Raw genomic sequence first — 17067 nt, 5'->3', positions numbered from 1 at the left:
CCCAGTATCACAGTGGAAATTTAAACTCCACTTTCGGTTTAAACTTCAGTTCAAGAATTTTTCGTTTAACCCTTGGACTCAGTTTAACTTGCAGTTCAAGTTAACCGAAAGTATTCTGCCGTTTAAACTTCAGTTTAGCGTTTGGAACTACTTCCCACGGTGAAATTGATTTTTTTTTCTAAAGCTGAATTTGGTGTTTGCTCTTTTTTTTAAGTTGTCGTATTTGGTTTTCAACGCATCCGTTCTAAATTTTATAACGTTATCAAAAGTCAGACCCATTATTTGGTTAGAATAACATGAAATATGGTCGTAATATCTTATATTGAAGATGTATCTGGCAAAGTTGTTGTATATATGTAACATTAATTTTTCGCCTTCTATTTGAGTCAACGCTACACCACATTTCACATCCATACAGCAGAATAGATAAAAGAGATCTTACAAGCAACATCTTACTACTTTGGGATGTCCACAGTAGACGCAAAGCATTATAATATAACTTGGCAATTGTAGTAGCTGCATGGTGATTCCATGTTAAAGTCTCGTTAAAAATAATACCTAGATTCCTAGCAGACGTTACAAATTCAATAACTGAGCCACCCAGCAGAACCGGTGGAAAGCTTGAATTATCAAAGGAGCGTTTGTAAATTTGTTTTAGATTTTCTTGGATTGAGGGTGAGGTTATGCGGTTATCTTCATTAACATAGTTAATAGCATTTATTTTGCTACCTAGCGGAGTGTCCAAGTATAATTGGACGTCATGAGCAAACATATGAACTTTACAAGATTTGACCAGTCGAGGAAGCTCATTAACGTAAAGTGAAAATAATAGAGGTCCAACAATTGAACCCTGAGGAACCCCTGCTTGGACTGTCAGAAATGAAGATGTCTGATTTCCTGCAGGAACGCAATGTTGATTTGATAAGTATGAATGCAGAAGTTTCACCGCAAAAAAGAATTTGAAATCATACTTAAGTTTTTGGCACAGAACAAAGTGATCGACTGTGTCGAAAGCTTTTGAAAAATCTAGCAATGTTAAGAATGTAGCACGATTCATGTCCATTGCTCTGCGTATATCATCAACAACAAGTAACAGCTTCTTTTTGCACGAAACCCGGATTGGTTTGTATCTATCAGGCTATTGTGTGTTAGGTGTCCTTGCATATGTTTTAAAAGTTTTTCAAAGACTTTAGATAGGAATGGCACGATAGCAATATTCTGGGTTAGCACAGTTTAAGGTCTTGGGGGTAGGAAGCATCTTAGTATATAGTTAATATAGAATTAAATAAATGAGTTATGTATTTTAGAATATGAGGATTGAGGAAGTATAATTTTCAAGAACTTCGGATTGATCCCATCTATGCCTACCGCGCCTGATTTAATGAATTAATGGATCGAAATCTTTTTGGGATGTAAACTTATCTCTGGATGCTACTTAACTTATTTTTCATATCAAAGTTCTTGCCTCTTTCTACAAGCTTACCACAAGGCTCTATTTTTAGTCCTACTTTCTTTTCTTTGTATGGTTGTTAGCTTACTAAAGTTGTTCGATACTGTAAATATCACATATTTACCGATGATGTTCAACTAATCAGGAGCTGCCCACTTGAATTAATTGAAGATTGTGCTGCGGATCTTAAAAATATAAATGATTGGTCTAAACGTGGCCTAGTTTTAAGGCCCTCAAAAAACTTTATGTTTGGTTATTTCAAAACCGAGTCTTGATATCTCTCACTTCCCTGCCATTGGACTTAATAACGTAAAAGTGAAATTAGTTGAGACAGCAAGGAATCTTGGTGTATGCCTTAAAATAGCATTAAATTGGAACAACCATTATGGTCAAGTTGAAGGAAAAGCTTTTGATGCGCATCGTTTGCTTTGGTAAAAATGCCACTTGTTCCTGTATGTACTCGATATCTTTAGCTGTTTAGACAGCTACAATCGAAGTAAAGTGTTTGTAACATTTCATAGTGTTTTACGTTATATTTTCGACTTAAGTCAATATGATCGTCTAATTCTAGAAGTATCTATGGGATTTTCCTTTTATAAACAAGATGAAATTCTTAAAATTGTGATATAAATAAAATATACAAACAATATAATAAATAAACTAAAATAAAAGTTCGAATGCAAACCGCCTTACCATTGACCCTTATTTTTGTAAGTTTTGTAGTTGCGTTGGTTTTAAAGACGTCCCTATAAAAATTCAAGTGTACTTAAGAAAAAACGTACAAGTTTTCATTTGATCTTAAAAACTATATTTCTTTATTGTTTCGCTTTGTTTTCGCTTAAAGTATAATATTATTGTTATTCTTAGTTCTCTCTTGTGTTTGCTTTTATTTATTATTTTTTTTAATTATTATTCCTTACGAAAAAACTTTATAATTTAACAAAAACATTCGTACATAAACTTTTTTTTCATTTTTTTTTTATTTTCTTTATATTTATATATTAATTTTAATGGAATGTTTAAAAATTCGAAACGGAAATACGATAATAATTTTATATTTAAATTTATATAAAAAAAATAATATTTTCAATTGAAATTACAAGAGTTTTGAGACGGAGATAACATAGTTTTTCACTGAAGCAACTTTAAGTTTTGTTTTTGTTTTTTATATTATATTTGTACATTTGCCTGGATTATTTTGAAAAATATTTTGTTTGTTTTTTTTTATATTTTTTTTAATTATAAATGCAAGCTATGAAATTGTATTTCACGATTTAAGATTTTATTTTAATTATTATATACAAAAACTTTGGCAAATATACAAAACGATAACATTTTTTTCTTTTAGTTGTTTTTAAACTAAGTTTAAGATGCTTCTTTTACAAAATGCTGTTATGTTTTTTTTTTTGTAATAAATAAGAGAGTGTAGAAAATTATACAAAAATACAAAAAAAATAAGCAATTACGAACAAAAATACGTAACTTAAAGTACAAAAATGGACGGGACGAAATAAAATCGTTAACATAATATTCTTGTTTTTGTTTTTAAATATTTTTGTTACAAAAATGCTGTCAACTTAAGTTTAGTTTTTAATTAATTTAACTAAAGGCAGATTTAACCTCTTTAGCCATTTACATTGAAAGATGTGAAACCGTACAGATGGAAAATGAGTTAATTGGTGTGTTATTGATTGTTCATAATAATTTGGAGAAATTATAAACGAATGAGAACGAACTATCAAAGCTACAACTTTTTTTTGTGCAAAGGATGGCATGGAAAGTAGACAAATAAGCCGATGGCCTTTTTTTTTTGGTTGATCAATCTACCCTAGTCTAATCGGTTTTTGTGTAGATAAACTAAAAAGGAGCTATTCAAACAAAAAATAATAATGAAATAACCTCTCTCTCACTTTTTGCTTCCATCTCATTATCAGATGGTCGTTTTTAACTACTATCTTTTTTTCGAGCCATCTAAATAAACCACTCTTTTCTTTTCGTGACTTGGTGTCCAGTTGTCGATTGAACAACAGCTTCGTCGGGGTCGTCAGCATTGTCGGCACCTTTGTCTTCGTGTGTAAGATAATCTCCTTTGTGTCGATGAAGATATCTTCCAATTAAAACTGCCATAACAACGATTAGGATAAACAGAATAGCAAGAAGACCTTAAAATAACAAACAAAAAAAAACACCCATTAAGTTTCTGAAACAAAATAAGAAACGACAAACAGATATAAAACTCACTGCCCAAAAGAACTGAATTCACTTCATTGTAGGCTTTTCTCAGTTTCTCCTCATCAACCAAAGGTGGAGGACGGGTTTCGATTTCAATGGGTGGGTGAGTAACAGGCTCAACACCACAGAAGTCCTCAGTAAGTTGTGCTGTTAAAAAAAAAACGATATTAGTTTATATTGGAGATAGGAAAAAAACTGGCTTTGAAAACCTTATAGTGAAAAAGTTAGTTTAAACAAATACTTACTTCCTAAAGACTTAACATTCGGTGGTGGATTTTGTTGGAACATAAGTTTCAGAGGATAGATATCATCAAACTGAGCTCTAGACACACAACCAATGAATCCATCAGTCATCGATTCGTTCTTTCCAATGTACATATATTGAATATTATTGAATTGTGCATCTGCAGACGCCTTGATATCGAAATTATATTCAACTGGTTCATAGTTATCAACCTGCAGCACAACCGTCGAACCACTGTTCTTCCTCGAGAACCTTACATCATGATACTGACCTAAGCCGAAATGTTTCTTCGGATAGATTATTTCCTGCCGTTCGAAACCGAAATCAAAAACACATCTTAAATGACCTTAAAAAAAATATTAGTTTAAAAAAACGGATAATTTAAACACGAATATTAATCGTTTTAATCATACCTGAGTTAGAAATTTGTATAGTTAGATATTCTCCAGTTAAATTGGATGAGAAACCAAGAAGGAAGCCTTTAGGATTGGTTGTGGTGAAACCGACACGGATATTTTCAGCAATTGTTGACCTGAAGGAACCTTCAAATTCATAACGAATCATTGAACTTGCGCGAAGATTAACACCGATTTCTACAAAAATACAAATCCAAAAATTAAGGTTTGAAAAAAGGACTAAAAACTACAAATTACAATCTTACCATCAGCACAAATAGGACCTTTGAAAGCACTCCAACGACAATCACACGAATATCCATCGTACTTTTCATGACATGTACCGTTATTGAGGCAAGGACTTGACTCACAACGCCCAACACAGTCGGCGCTAATTCCATAAAGACCACGAATAGCATATGATTTCAAATCGACCATTTTTCCATTCAAAAGTAGAGCTCGAATACATCCCACATAACCATCTCGGTATTCTGTAGTAGCGCCAATCACGAGATCCGATGTAAGATGTAGCGCACGCACTGGACCTGGTGGTTCACGGACTTCTGCCTTTAGTGATCCATCAACAACAAGACGAGCTTCCTTCCTGTAATTTAAACAAAGTGTTTCAAAAAAGAATTCTGTAAAAATAGTCTCTCACTTCTTACCGATTTCTCTCCACACTGACTGTGTGCCAGCGATTGTCATTCAAATGATAGCTTGTCTCTACATTCACACCCAATGGGCCACTACCTGCTTGATATTGGAACTGCAATTTCGTTCCTCCAATGATGCTCAATTTTATATAATCTGTTGGTCCTGTGGCATGGAAGAGAACAGCATTCTCAGTAGTAGTCTTGAACTCCATATAAATGTCTCCCGAGTGTCCCATATCGAATGGTGGCAGATTGATGGTGGCGTCAGCAATTCGGAACGTTACAATATTACTGAATAAATCATCACCCTCGCAACGCAGCGGCCCCAGAGTATATCGACCTTGTTTTTCATCTAATGGGGTTCCAGTGTCTCCAAAGCGCACAGCACGGACCGGTAGGTATTCTTTTTCACGGATATCTCCACTGTCTTCGGTCCATTCCATTCTCTCTGAGTCGCAATTACACCACTTGGTTGGGTCGATGCACTTGCCAAGAATTCCACATTCGCATTTACGAGATCCTGGCAATGCACCTGCCCAATAGTCCATTGGTTGATTGTGTCGCGAAACCCACCATGAAAATGGACGGAATGCATTCACTTCACCTAGGAAAAAAAATAATAACAATAAATCAATAATGAATCTATTTCGCTTTACAAATGTAAATCGCTCACTTGGAGAGTTTAGAAGTCTAGCAGCTCTGCACGAGTAACTAAGTCGTTGCCAGCACGAATGAGATCGGTTCAATAGCGCTTCTACTTGCATCAAATCTGCGTCGTACATAATGGCCTGTTCGAATGATCCTGGCTCCTGGAAACCATCAACTGTCGTCGTGCGCTCCTGACTGTGTCCAAGTGTTGTGATGACTCTTCCATCAGCTAGAGAGATATGGTAGGTTCTTGTAAGTTCGAGAATACCAAACAGAAATTTGAAGTAACTTACAATAAAATTCACAGACAACGGGGAATGGCTTCAGCGGACCACTTCCATCAACATCTATGTGCATGTTAACTCTTTGCTGGACACTCTGGACATTCTTCAAGGCTAAGCAGGAGAGTGGGTATTTCGCTATATTTGAAGGGAGATAACGTAAATATACTGATTCCAAAAAGTAGAAATTATATTTGTCGCCTACATGTGTGACATACAGCTCCGGCGTATCCAGTCTGGCTGCAATCGCAGAAGAATTCCATTGAGTTCTGATGGCATGAGGCACCATGCCGACATGGATTTGGATTACAACGATCGATCATTTGACAAGCGTCAACAACCACCTCGTTGTCACAGCACACTTCTTCGCCTTGAACCCAATCCTTGGGCAGTTTGTAGTTGCCATCAACCGATATCTGCCTCATGCAACCCACGAAACCATTCTTATCATGTCCACCTGCAATGTTGTACACAGTTCCAGTTGAAATTTGAATGATTTTGGTCGTAGTCATTGGTCGTTGATCAATGTCCAGGACGAGCTTGTTCTTTCCAATTGTAAGAATCAAGGAATGCCATTTTCCATCGTTGAATTGTTCCTCATAATTGTCCAATATTATTCTAGGTTTATCACCGAGCTTCAAATCGATCTTGACTTTTCCGTACTCCAAGAAAACCTTAATATAGCCACCTGAAGCGAACTCATGGTAGAGCATGGATCCTCTATCTTCGTAGGTTCGGAAATAAAAGGTCACATTCATTTGCTTCATATTTTGATAGCCCTTGAGACGTGCATATGACGATCTGGTGAGGAAAGTCACTGGATAAATCGGAGGCGAAGGACACGCGTAAATAGTGTTTACTCGTTGATAACGGAATGCTTCGCCATATTCATAGTTATCCTTCATTTCTCGTATGAAATTCGACGAGTTGAGGAAGAGATTCTCAATGCAACCACTAAAATTCTGTGTTACCAACATGCCTTCCTGGACATTTGGAACTCCTCCCAAATAAAGCTGCAAAATAGAAAAAAAAACAAGTAATTTTTCAAGGGAATTCGATGATAAGATGGGGTATTTAAAACTTACATTTCGATTGAGATTCAAACGACTGTATTCTCCCTTAATCCTTCCCTTGACGATCACTCGATCAACTGAGAATATAATGTCTCGACGATTTCTAGACAAAACAACGTCATGCCACACATTGTCATCCAAAAGACTACCAACCGATAGCGAAGTCATAATCTTAGATCCCAAATCCATATTTAAAAGCATTTTATTATCTTTTACTTGCAATGCAATGTAATCTCCCTGAGTGCCTCGTGAATACATCAATATTCCATTGGCTTGAGCTGTCTTAAAACGAAAACGAATAGATTCTCGGGTTGAGGCAATTGGTTCTCTTAACAAGTCGTATTTGACCAAACTTGTCCCATTGAAATAGAGGTTTTCGGAAACTGTAAGAATAAACAAATGTAAAATTAATTACAGTGTAATGTTTTTAAATCTAGACAACTTACTGTAATCACAACCATATAACTCCACACGCATGGATATTCTATCGTGCCATCTAGTGGGGTTAATTCGTATCCATTGGGCAATAATTGGGACTTCGAAGACATTAAAATGCACTCCATTTCCATCGCTGTTTCCTTTGAACATCTTTTGTTGACAAAGTATAAATTATTATGTTATATTATTTTAGCTAATAGATAATCATATGAAGATGTGTTTAGTATGTAGAACTTGATGATATAAATAATAAGCGAGGTGATAAATAGAACACAAAAATTGTTCAGGGATTAGTCAAGTACTTTACATTGAATTAGTGATTTTTGTAATTGCTATTTAACTTTTAAGGCTAACACCATCATAAAAATATTTAACAAAAAATTCATATATTTTTTAGGATAGATTAATTTGAAATTCTTATGTTAGCAAAATGGTTTACCTCGAATATAAAATAGTTGCGACCACAAAGTCATAAACTAAGTTGTGAAACTTTTTAACCAGGGTTTTATTTTTTATGAAGGAAAGCAAAAGTCTAAAGAATCTCGATTTTAAATAAGCTTGGAATCATATTTTTGTGAGTGGTCAAAGTGAAATCTTGATTATGATGTAGGCTGAGACCAAACGTAGAACTTGTGCGTGACAGTACCTATGTGTTGGTTAAAGTCCCTAATATGTTGCTTAAAATTTTGGTGTGAGGATTTATAAATTGCCATAATTTAATTTAGGAATCATTAACGGAGTATGGGCAGCTGCTAAAACATCGACTATTATTTAATTATTACTGTTGGGACATAAAAGAAAAAATCCATTTATTTTTTTTGAAATTTGCTTTATCCTTTATGTTTTTATAATCTGGTATTTAAATTGAATTTCTGTCTCTGATTATTTTATGTTTTTGATATTTTTAACCTCCCATAGGAAGTTATTGCAATGGGTCCGATTTGTCGAATTGAAAGTTTTGACATTTCTCAACGTTTCAAGGCAGTCGAAATAAAAGATTTTTAGAAAGATGTCTGTGCGTGCGTGTGTACGTACGTTGCGACGTTTTTTTCGTCGTCCCTAGCTCAAGAACCAGAAGAGATATCGACTTCAAATAAATTTTGCAATATAGATAATAATTGAAAAAGATGCAGAAAGGCCTCTCAAGAAAATTGCGTGGGCGTTTTTTTGTTTACTAAAGCAGTTTAAAAAAAAGGTGAACATTTTGGTTAACCCTAAATATCTCATGAACCAATGACGCTAGAGACCTGAATTAAATTCAATATTGTATATTGTAATCCAATTAACGTTTTTTTATAAATCAAAAAGAAAATTTCACCTCGAAAATTTTACGAATACAAAATTATTTCATCTCCAAAACAATTTGTGGAACGAAAAATAACATTTTCAACGTTTAGTAAGATTTTTAGGAAAAAAATCGAAAAATATTGTCTTCAAACGTTTTTTATTTCATATAAAATATTTTTTTCCATATTCAGTAGTTTTTTTTTTTTATAAAAATTGTGTTCAGTTCTTGATATCTCTCAAATTAATTTCATTTATCCAATTTGTAAAAATTTAAGAAATGCTACTGTAATTGGTTAACATTTTTTTCGACTAAAAATCTATTTAACAAAACTGGATTTTCAAACTAAATTATTTCTTTACATGAAAAATATTGTTGGTAATTTAAAAATTTGTAAGAATAATTGAACTGACAACCTTTTTAACTCAACTCGCAAACCTATAAAGTTTTAAGAAAGATCAATAGATAGACGGGATGGGAAGTTATCAGTGTGGGTTGCATCCCAGCCTCTTTTTTAATCTGGTATTTGAATTGAATTTTTTTTTCTGATTTGTTCATGTTTTTGTATTTTTAAAAGTTTGATTTTCCAATGCTTAAATTATAAAGTGATTGCTGTGATTACAGCGATTGTGGGCCGTATGAATAAAAAAAACGCAGGTGTTAACTACGAAAAGTCGAAAAAGTAATATGGTAATAGCCTTGTTCAAGAGAGAGAAGATTATAGCCTTGTTCATTAAAGCTACGGCATCATTTTTAGCCCCGAAAGTTCGACTTATCAGGAGCCCTCACATCATCAGCATAAAGATGAATTAAACAATGTTAAGCAACTTCTTGTAACTCATTTATGTAAAGTGAAAAGAGGATTGGTCCAAGAATAGATCCCTGTGGCACTCCAATCAAAATATTGACAAATGTGGACGAGTATCCATTGACCACCACGCATTGTTGCCTTCCGCTGAAACACGAAAAAAAAAGCTTAAAGGACTCTAAAGAAAACCCAAAGCTAATTCACAGCTTTCTACAAAGAATTGAAATTCAAAAGCCTTTGAATAATCTAACAGTGTTAGCAATGTAACATGATTACTTTCCATTGCCATTCTTATTTCATCAGTTAGAAAAAGTAAGGCGGATTTGCAGCTGCGCTTAGGTCGAAAGCCAGACTGACAGATACTTAATAGGTTGTTGATTGTAAGATATTTTTGGATCTGCCCCAGAATAGTTTTTTCAAAATCCTTCGAAGGAAACGGAAGAATGGCAATCGGCTGAAATTCTGCAGCAGTACCTGTTTGCTTTTTGAGTATGGGAATAATCTTAGTCTTCTTCCATTCTAAAGAAAACTCGGAAATAGTCAATATGCTGTTAAATATGTAGGTTATATAGCACAGTACATATGAAAGCAATAGTCTCAAGAACTTAGGGTCCATTTGGTTCAGGCCGGTAGCATTAGATTTAATCGATATTTTTGCCTCTACAATGTTCTCCTCTTGTATTCTTATAAAACTCAGAGAGTTGTTGATAGCAGTTGGTTCCTCTTCAGTAAGGGAATGAACGGATGAAACGACGTTTAAGGGCATGGACGTACACTTTTTGTTGAGTGCATCACAATCGACGTCACCAACAGGCTTTTTAGATTGTTTGCCAATACCGATTTCACGCAGGTTTTTCCATAATTGTTTGCCTTTTTGCCGTTCTGACCATTACGACCACTTGATTACGCAGTCTGCAATACAATTTGTAGAAGTGCTCCAGTTTGTAACGTCTCCATTGACTGTAGGCGGCATCTCGTCATGATATCAGAGCAGAGATTCGTTTTTAGATTCACATCCTTGTCCTCCGAATGTGGAACTTTAACGACAGCGTATGATTAGCTCATTAAATTCTGATATTGACTGCATTGATCAATAGGGAATCAAAAACCGTGTACAATTTAATGCTTGGAAAACTCAATGCTGTCTCCTGTCGTTGAAGCGTAACACACCCCCAATACCGCTATCTATGAGTGGCACTTGCATCTAGGAAAAAAATCAACTGTCCGTACTCGGTATGTCTATCACAGATCACCTTTTATGGAATGATCACATATTTGATATTGCCTAAAATGCTGCCAGGTGCTTACGATTCCTCCGACGGTGCAAGAAATTTTGCACACCTTCTGATCTTGTTGTAATTTACAAAGCCTTCATCCGTCCAAAGCTTGAATATAATTCACATACCTGGGCAGGTGCCGTAAAACAAGTTTAAATCTTTGGATGAATTGGAATGGAAAAGGGCTTTAAAAATAACAGGCGATAGAACTATAATCGAAGCATTTACATCGCTAAAACACCGCCGCAATGTTTCATCCCTTTCGTTGTTTTATCGAGATTTTTAAAAACAATATTCTGTCGAACTAACCAGTTGCATTCCACACCTTAAACAATTCAGCTGTAAAACTCGCACTTCCAGGAATGCTCATCAGTTTACACTTGACGTAATTTTCAGACGTAATGTCAAGTATAGAGATTCTTTTTTAAATCGCACATAGAGAATGTGGAATGCTTTGGCCAACTCTGTTTTCCCTCCCATTTTGATTCAGAACTTTAAGACCAATGTGCACCGAAATCTCATCTTAAATCCTTCCCTATTTTCCATATAAATGGAACTGATAACCTCTTGAGTGCCTGTAAATTACAAAAAAAATGCAGCCCTACCCGAACAAACACGAGGAATCCGATAGACGATGTTTTTTTTCTTCAACAACTTGAGTACGCGATAGAATTTTGCTTGCTTTCTTAAAACATCTTGGATCTGCACCAGACAGTGAGCAATCTGGAAAGCGAAGCCAAAAGTTGGGCTAAGAATCAACAATGGAAAAACAAAGATTATCCTGTTCCTTGATGATGCAACTTGTTCTTAGGAAATGTGGTCCCAAAAGACGGTGGCAAAGCAAAGACGTTTAAAGATTTTTAATCTAAAGATTGGAGGAGGATGAGGAATTACTTATAATGATATTGAACGTGTCAAAATTCTAAAAAAAAAAACAGCTATTTCAGCTATTAGGAAATTTGAAACCTTTAGAAGCCAGTTATAGCTATCATTGGTTTTCATCATTGAAAACAAACATTGGAATTTTCTTGACAGGTCGTTTATAGCTATCATTAAAAGATTCTGTCATTGAACAAAATTTCCTGATTGAAATTCACCGAAAAACTTTTACTGACAGAAATCTGTCATTGGAATTGGGTGAAATTGGAACGCAAATCAGTGGAACGATTCGTTTCACTTTTGTACATAAAAGTGGAACGATTCGTTTAACTTTTGAACATAAAAGTATCAGCTGTCCAGGAAAATGAATTTCTGTCCGGAAAATAGAAAAATACATTTTTAGAGAAAAATAAATGCTCAATTACACTTTTTTTTCTCACCAAAAATTCTTTCTGTGATTTCCGATCGATCAGTATATTATTTTAACAGTCAAATATCGATTTAAAAATTTTTCCGGATCAATTTCAATGAAAGCTATAACTGACGCCTTAAAGGATGTTGGCAAACATCAGTGGAATTTATAAACTTACATTTTGACACTCAACAAACCTTATTTAGACATTCTATTGAAACTAAGAAAAAAACTGAAAACACTGACGAGCCCTACACAATGCTTTTTAGATAATCGAGGCAAAGTGTCCAGAGTCAGAATATCAAAGCTTTTGTCTACTGTGCACGGGATTGATTCGACATAAAAAGGAAATAATATTTCATTAAGGATAAGGATCCGGAGAAGAATTGTTCAGGATAACATTCGAAGCTCATAATTGTATGTCCAGCCATAAATAAATAAAAAAGACAAACACAGAAATATGCAAGTCAATAGAAATATTTTAAAATTTATAAACTAAAACTTGACAACGTAACAACATTAAATAATTGTTTCTTAGTTATGTTGGAGACATTAAGATTTGACATTAAGAACAAAAAAAAGGATAAAATTAAAAGACACCAAAAAGAAAATAACGAAAAACCATTAAAATTTAAATTCAAGGGACGACTACAAATTATTTTTTTTTTTTAATAATTTACCTGAGGTTCACTCATAGGACTAACATATGAACGCCAATATTCACCATCGTCAGAATATTGAACAATGTATTCGGTTACAAATTCAATTGTCCTCGCTCGACCCATTGTTGCAATTTTTCGTGTCATTCGTTTTTCACCCAAATCGATTGTTAGAAAATGATTGTAAGTATTTTCTACCGGCGTCCATGCAGATTCACCTTTTTGTTTTTTTTTTGTTTTGTTTTTATGTGTTAATAAGTTTTACGATTTGTTTTTAGTTAGGTTTCAGTACACCATTTGTTAATTTGTTGTTAAAAGAGAATAGTTGTAAGAGGAAAAGAAAATTTTATAATGTTATGTATTTGTTTGGTTAGTAAATTCATAAATTGGTGATTTTGATTTCAATATTTTGAGTACCCTGCATTTCTAATACAGCAAGTAGAATTTGAATTGTATATGAATTTTGGTCGCTTTTGGCTCCATGAACATTTGACTGAACGATGAAAGCCAAGCGGTTTCCAATTCTGTCATTTTTTAAAATTTTGTCTGAATCAAAATCACCGATCAATTCATAAATATTATGTTGGTAATGTATGACTAATATTTACTAAAGACTAAACCATTCATCCATATAGCAAACAACGATCAGCCACCATGCCACCACAGAAAATAATACGTTTAAACTAAACAAAGTTAAAATTACAAAACAAACTAAAAGATTTAAAAATATTGTATAGAAGGTACGTGCAACCATTTATTTTAATTATCCAAAGACCACATGCCAGATATGAAACAAACAAAACAAACTTATCAATAGAAGATGAGGGATGAAATATTAGAAGGATAATAGGAAAAGTCTATCAAAGGCAGGAGGAGGAGGAGTTTTGTGATGAATATGTTAAGGATAAAGAGACACACAATCCCATGCGCACCATTTTCCTGTTAACACCATAAGACAAAGAACTATTGAAAGGTACAACAACAGCTGATTGATTATTCTGCTGTTGCTGCTCCTATTGATGATGACAACAATGACAGAGCAGACTTCGTGTGTTAATTAATTTGTGTTGTTTTTTTTTGGTTATTTTTGAAAGACAATTTATTGCGCCACAATTTGTAAGCCCATATTCAATAGGGAGTGATGTGTAACGCTTACCTTAATATTGCCTCCTGGCTCCTTGTAGTCTGCAAATTCCAAATCAGTTATGCCATAACTTATCGAATATTCTGTAACATATTCATTACTATGGGGACGGCCTTGAATGGCAATGTGTGTCACGTTCATAACATTGCCGAGATCAATGATAAGTTTCTGGTCGAAGTCAGAATGGCGAGCAGACCATGATGTTCCAGCTTTGTTTGTTTGAATATATGAGGTACATATTTTTTTTCGTTTTCGTATAAAATATTAGGTTTTATGATATACGAGGTGCAATGATTGGAAATTAATAATAACAAAGAAAAAAGAAATTATAAATACGAAAATAAATAAATACAAATTATTATAAGCTATTAAAAATATAGTCGTAAACAGCACACATGAAAAATTAGGACTCACACTTTAATCTACATACAACATACCTAGACGATAATGCGATTAGACATGAACAGAATATACCAAACCGTAAAATCAATTTAGCAGTCAAAAGTTCAAAGTTATTATTATAAAATTTGTATAAATAATCAAATCTGCTTTTCAAAAAAATATATATGGTTAAAATGATTCTTAAATGACTACAATGGCCAAACTGCCTATGTCAAAACGTTTTGTTAAAATCAGTATTCAGGCATTACGCATGAACCAATGCAACAGAAACTACGTCTTGGTAGACTATCATCTCCACCAAAATCACTCGGATGATTATTTTGTTGGTTATCCGTTTGACCTAATCTCCCTGGGGCCATAAGTAATGCCATCTGAGTCACAAACATCGCAGCAACTGGTTTGATGACGAATCCACTCGATTTAAATTAAGAAATTTGCATTCCGAAGAATGCAACAGTCTCAGGTTCAAAAACACACAAAATCAAACTAGACCTGTGAATTGGAAATAAGCTGACAGTGAGATCCACATAAGGGTCTATAAATTACTAATCCACACCAAACATGAAGCTTACACTCCGTAAAAGGGAGATCTGATAACCATTCCTGAAGACATACTGTAGCGATGGGAAGTGCACTTCAATGAATTAATAAACGGTCATCTCACTGAAGGGTTAAAAAAGCTGCATAAACTATCTAAAACCCAACAAAGCCTCCGAAGCCGATAAGATACCATCCGGAATCGAAAAGAAGTCGGCGATTTGCACCACAGTTTGATCTACTAAATTTATCGCACAAGACTACAGCTTGTTCTTGTACGACTTAAACTAAAATTTAACTGACTTACAGCTGATGGATATGATATTGACTCAATAATAATCCCAACTGATATTCAAATGATAGACATGTGCATTCAAGAGGACACAAGCGTCCATAGGTTTTGCTCAAAAAACACCAACAAGCCTCGGATACGGACGGATTTACTGTTGACAACCAACGCAAACGAATTAAGAACAACGAACTTCGGATATGCACGTGGAATGTTAGGTCCCTTAACAGACCACGTGCGGCCGAAGAATTAGCGGAAGCCCTAGACCGCTATAAAGCAGACATCACCGCCATCCAGGAAATACGATAGGATGGGCCGGGCAAAAAGAATATGAAAAACTGCGATATTTACTATGGTGACTGCTACCACGAAAACCAACAGCGCTTATTTGGATGCGGCTTCGTCATTGGAGCAAGACTTAGGCAAGAACTTTTGAGCTATAGGTGCATAAATGAGCGCCTCATGACCATAAGTTCGGCAACATTAGCCTGATATGCACGCACGCCCCCACAGAAGAGAAAGACGACAACACCAAAGATATGTTCTTCGAGCTGCTATACAAAAGCCCTAAAAGCAGTGACCTAGCTACGATATTAAAATAGTCCTGGGCGATTTTAATGCCAAGCTAGAAAGGGAAAACATCTTTGGTGGAATAATCGGGAAGAACAGCTTGTACGACAACACTTCTGACAACGGATTCAGGCTCATAGATTTTGCTGCGGGGCGAAACGTCATGGTAGCCAGAACGCGTTATTCACACCTCAACATCCACAAAGGAACTTGGAGTTTTCCAGATCAATCTACTGCCAACCAGATTGACCATATTGCGATCGACGCCAGACACGCTTCCAGCATCATGGATGTACGAACTTTCCGAGGAGCTAACATCGACTCGGACCACTACCTCGTTGTAGCCAAGGTAGCACTTCGGGTTTCCAGATCCAAGGCAAAACAGGGAAGTGCTGGAAGAAGGTACAACGTCGAACGGCTACAATTACAAGAGATCGCCAAATCCTTTTCTGACCGAGTTACAAGTAAACTCTCTCGAAGTTCTCTGCCGCCAACACAATGTATCGAAAACCAGTGGCAACATTACCAAGATGTAATCAGAGAAGACGCCTCTCATGTGCTGGGTTTCAAGAAACCACCAACAAGGAGCCCCTGGTTTGATGTCGAATGTCGGCAGACAAATGCAGCCCAACAACAGGCACGCAAAGCGGCGCTGCATAAAAGGACGAGAGCTACTCATGAGCTCTATGAGCAGAAGAGGCGAGAGGAACATCGACTTCTCAGAAAGGAAAAGATATTGCATAAGAAGGGTTAAAAGCAGGAATGAAGTTCGAAAGTTTTATGAACAGGTGAAACGAAATTCACAGGTACATAAACCTAGAAGCGAAGGCTGCAAAGACGAAAGTGGCAACATCATAGTGGAACCGCAGTCAATGCTAAGGATATGGAAGGCCCACTTCTGCAGACTGTATAACGGCGACGAAGAACCGAATTCCGCTGTCAGACAGGATGATCCATTCAACATAGACGACTAAAGCCAACAATCCCGTCCTCCCGACTTAGACGAAGTAAAGATCGCCATATCTAAGCTGAAGTCTAATTAAGCCGCTGCAACTATAGAGGAATCAGTCTACTTAACATCGCCTATAAAATCTTCTCTGCCGTAATGTGTGCCTATCATCCTGATAAATCCTTATCAGTGTGGTTTTAGAGCAGGACCTGGAAAAACCCAAGAACACCAAAAACGCTTGAAAGAATAGTGCAGAGCTCACACGCCAACACTAGAGGCACTATATTTCACAAGTCTGTTCAATTACTAAGTAACAAGTATCAAACGTTTAATTAAATCAAAGGGAACTTGTTTGCGTGTAAAACTCATGATTTACACTTGTCAACATTCAAAACGAGATGATTTTTATTGCACCATTCTCTTAATAATATCAAGTCTTCTT

At 35.4% G+C, this 17067-nt stretch overlaps 1 protein-coding gene across 2 annotated transcripts in view; it reads right to left on the bottom strand.

The window, feature by feature from the left end:
* Positions 1 to 2235: 2235 nt before the first annotated feature.
* The window catches only part of LOC129944338 (neurexin-4), a 55239-nt gene continuing 40407 nt past the window's right edge, over positions 2236 to 17067 (bottom strand). Inside the window, exons 3-14 of one of the 2 annotated variants that reach the window (XM_056053696.1) lie at positions 13891 to 14087; positions 7423 to 7564; positions 6989 to 7359; positions 6109 to 6916; positions 5916 to 6041; positions 5648 to 5851; positions 4987 to 5578; positions 4588 to 4925; positions 4340 to 4519; positions 3928 to 4272; positions 3692 to 3829; positions 2236 to 3612 (exon numbers count right to left, since the gene is read on the bottom strand). In XM_056053696.1, the coding sequence (XP_055909671.1) occupies positions 3422 to 3612; positions 3692 to 3829; positions 3928 to 4272; positions 4340 to 4519; positions 4588 to 4925; positions 4987 to 5578; positions 5648 to 5851; positions 5916 to 6041; positions 6109 to 6916; positions 6989 to 7359; positions 7423 to 7564; positions 13891 to 14087 (3632 nt within the window). In that variant the 3' untranslated portion in view covers positions 2236 to 3421. Of the gene's footprint in view, positions 3613 to 3691; positions 3830 to 3927; positions 4273 to 4339; positions 4520 to 4587; positions 4926 to 4986; positions 5579 to 5647; positions 5852 to 5915; positions 6042 to 6108; positions 6917 to 6988; positions 7360 to 7422; positions 7565 to 12755; positions 12953 to 13890; positions 14088 to 17067 lie in introns of both variants that reach the window. The other variant, XM_056053697.1, reaches the window with a different exon arrangement.

This window comes from Eupeodes corollae, chromosome 2 (genome assembly GCF_945859685.1).
Source record: "Eupeodes corollae chromosome 2, idEupCoro1.1, whole genome shotgun sequence".
NCBI classification, from domain to species: Eukaryota; Metazoa; Arthropoda; class Insecta; order Diptera; family Syrphidae; genus Eupeodes; species Eupeodes corollae.
Note: the sequence above shows the minus strand (reverse complement) of the source record. Positions and strands in the feature narration are given on the sequence as shown.